Raw genomic sequence first — 1,895 nt, 5'->3', positions numbered from 1 at the left:
GTTCTAGTTAAAAAAAGAAAAAAATATATATATATATAGCTATATTTTTTTTTGTATTTATTTTTTTTTATGTTTATTTTACTTTTATATACATATCCTTGTAATTATTTAATAAAAAAGAAAAAAAAATTTTTTTGTTTGTATTTGAATAGAAGAGAGAATTAATTTTTACTTATATAAAAATTAGTGTATGAAAAGATGTAGTTTGTGTTGTATTCGATTTGTATATCTTGAAATAACATTGAATAACTGATTTATTAATTGCCCGTTTAATGACTTTGCTAGAGTATTAAACAAACAAATTAATAAAGAGCATGTATAAATAAGTATACGTTTATATATATATATTCGTTTTTATTATATATATATATACTGTTTTCTTATGATGCATAATATTTAATTGAAGTTAAATTTTACTGCATCTTTTAATAAACCTATTAACAGTTATAAATGAGTTTTTATTTACAAAGAATTAATATCTTCTTTTAATTAAAAACATATAAATAATTTATAACAATTTATTAAGTCAAAATTTTATGATATTCAATGTTATTTCAAGAATATACATTGAATAATACATAAACATTTCTCTTATCTCTTAAGTTTTTACTAAGTTAACATTTCTTTCTTTTAATTTTTATTTACACTAAAAATTAAAACATAACATAACATTTATAAAACTCTTCCAAAAAAAAAAATATTTAAATTTTTTTTTTTTTTTTAAATTACAAAGATGTATATATATATAAATAAACAAACAAAAAAAATAATTTAAAATTTTTTTTTTTTTTTTTATATATATAGGACTAGCGTCAGTGCATGGCTAACTTGTACATATACAACTAGCAACTAGCTTAGCATGCTACAAAAGGTTAATAATACCTTTTATTAACCACTGAGGAAATGGAAAAAATTAATCATCCTGATCTAAAAGTAATAAAAAATTATTACGATCAAAATATGAAAGAAATAAAATCAGTAAGAACCATTAATAATATTATTTTGAGATTTAGATATAAAATGAATCATAAATTAAATAGAAAAGAAATGTATGAAAAAACAAGGAAAATTTTAGAAATTCTTCAGGATTTATCCAATGAACATATATTTCTGCAGAACTTATATGATCTTAAATCAACTATTGTGAATAATTTCATGTACAATAAATCATTTTCTTTTTCATTTATTCAATCATTAGAAGTCTTTAAACGCCTTTTTGAATTATTGGGATCCATGCATAAGTTAATAGAATGTGCAGAAAAATCAATTAAAAATGGATTTTTGTTAAGAGATCGTGATTATTTTTGTATGACTCGAGAGATGATATCTGGTATTTATCAACCGATAACTAAAACTATTAAAAATAATTTGGTTAGACTTGACAATACTTTGAAAATATTGCATTTATCATATGAAGACTCCCACTGATTTATTAATTGCCCGTTTAATGACTTTGCTAGAGTATTAAACAAACAAATTAATAAAGAGCATGTATAACTAAGTATACGTTTATATATATATATTCGTTTTTATTATATATATATATACTGTTTTCTTATGATGCATAATATTTAATTGAAGTTAAATTTTACTGCAACTTTTAATAATCCTATTAACAGTTATAAATGAGTTTTTATTTACAAAGAATTAATATCTTCTTTTAATTAAAAACATACAAATAATTTATAACAATTTATTAAGTCGAAATTTTATGATATTCAATGTTATTTCAAAAATATGCATTGAATAATACATAAACATTTCTCTTATCTCTTAAGTTTTTAATAAGTTAACATTTCTTTCTTTTAATTTTTATTTACACTAAAAATTAAAACATAACATAACATAACATTCTCTCATCAAAAAAAAAAAAACTTTATAAAAAAAAATATAAT

General features: G+C 19.2%; 1 protein-coding gene across 1 annotated transcript; it reads left to right on the top strand.

Annotated features, from left to right (window-relative positions):
* Positions 1–903: 903 nt before the first annotated feature.
* On the top strand, positions 904–1,428 carry PRELSG_0025000 (hypothetical protein; the record flags this gene model as incomplete). The annotated part of the gene is made up of 1 exon (XM_028675290.1): positions 904–1,428. The coding sequence occupies one exon, from the start codon at positions 904–906 to the stop codon at positions 1,426–1,428; it is 525 nt and encodes a 174-aa protein (XP_028531128.1).
* Positions 1,429–1,895: the final 467 nt, after the last annotated feature.

This window comes from Plasmodium relictum (genome assembly GCF_900005765.1).
Source record: "Plasmodium relictum strain SGS1 genome assembly, contig: PRELSG_00_v1_330, whole genome shotgun sequence".
Taxonomy (NCBI): domain Eukaryota; phylum Apicomplexa; class Aconoidasida; order Haemosporida; family Plasmodiidae; genus Plasmodium; species Plasmodium relictum.
The sequence above is the reverse complement of the archived record's forward strand: the minus strand, read 5'-3'. Positions and strand labels throughout refer to the sequence as shown.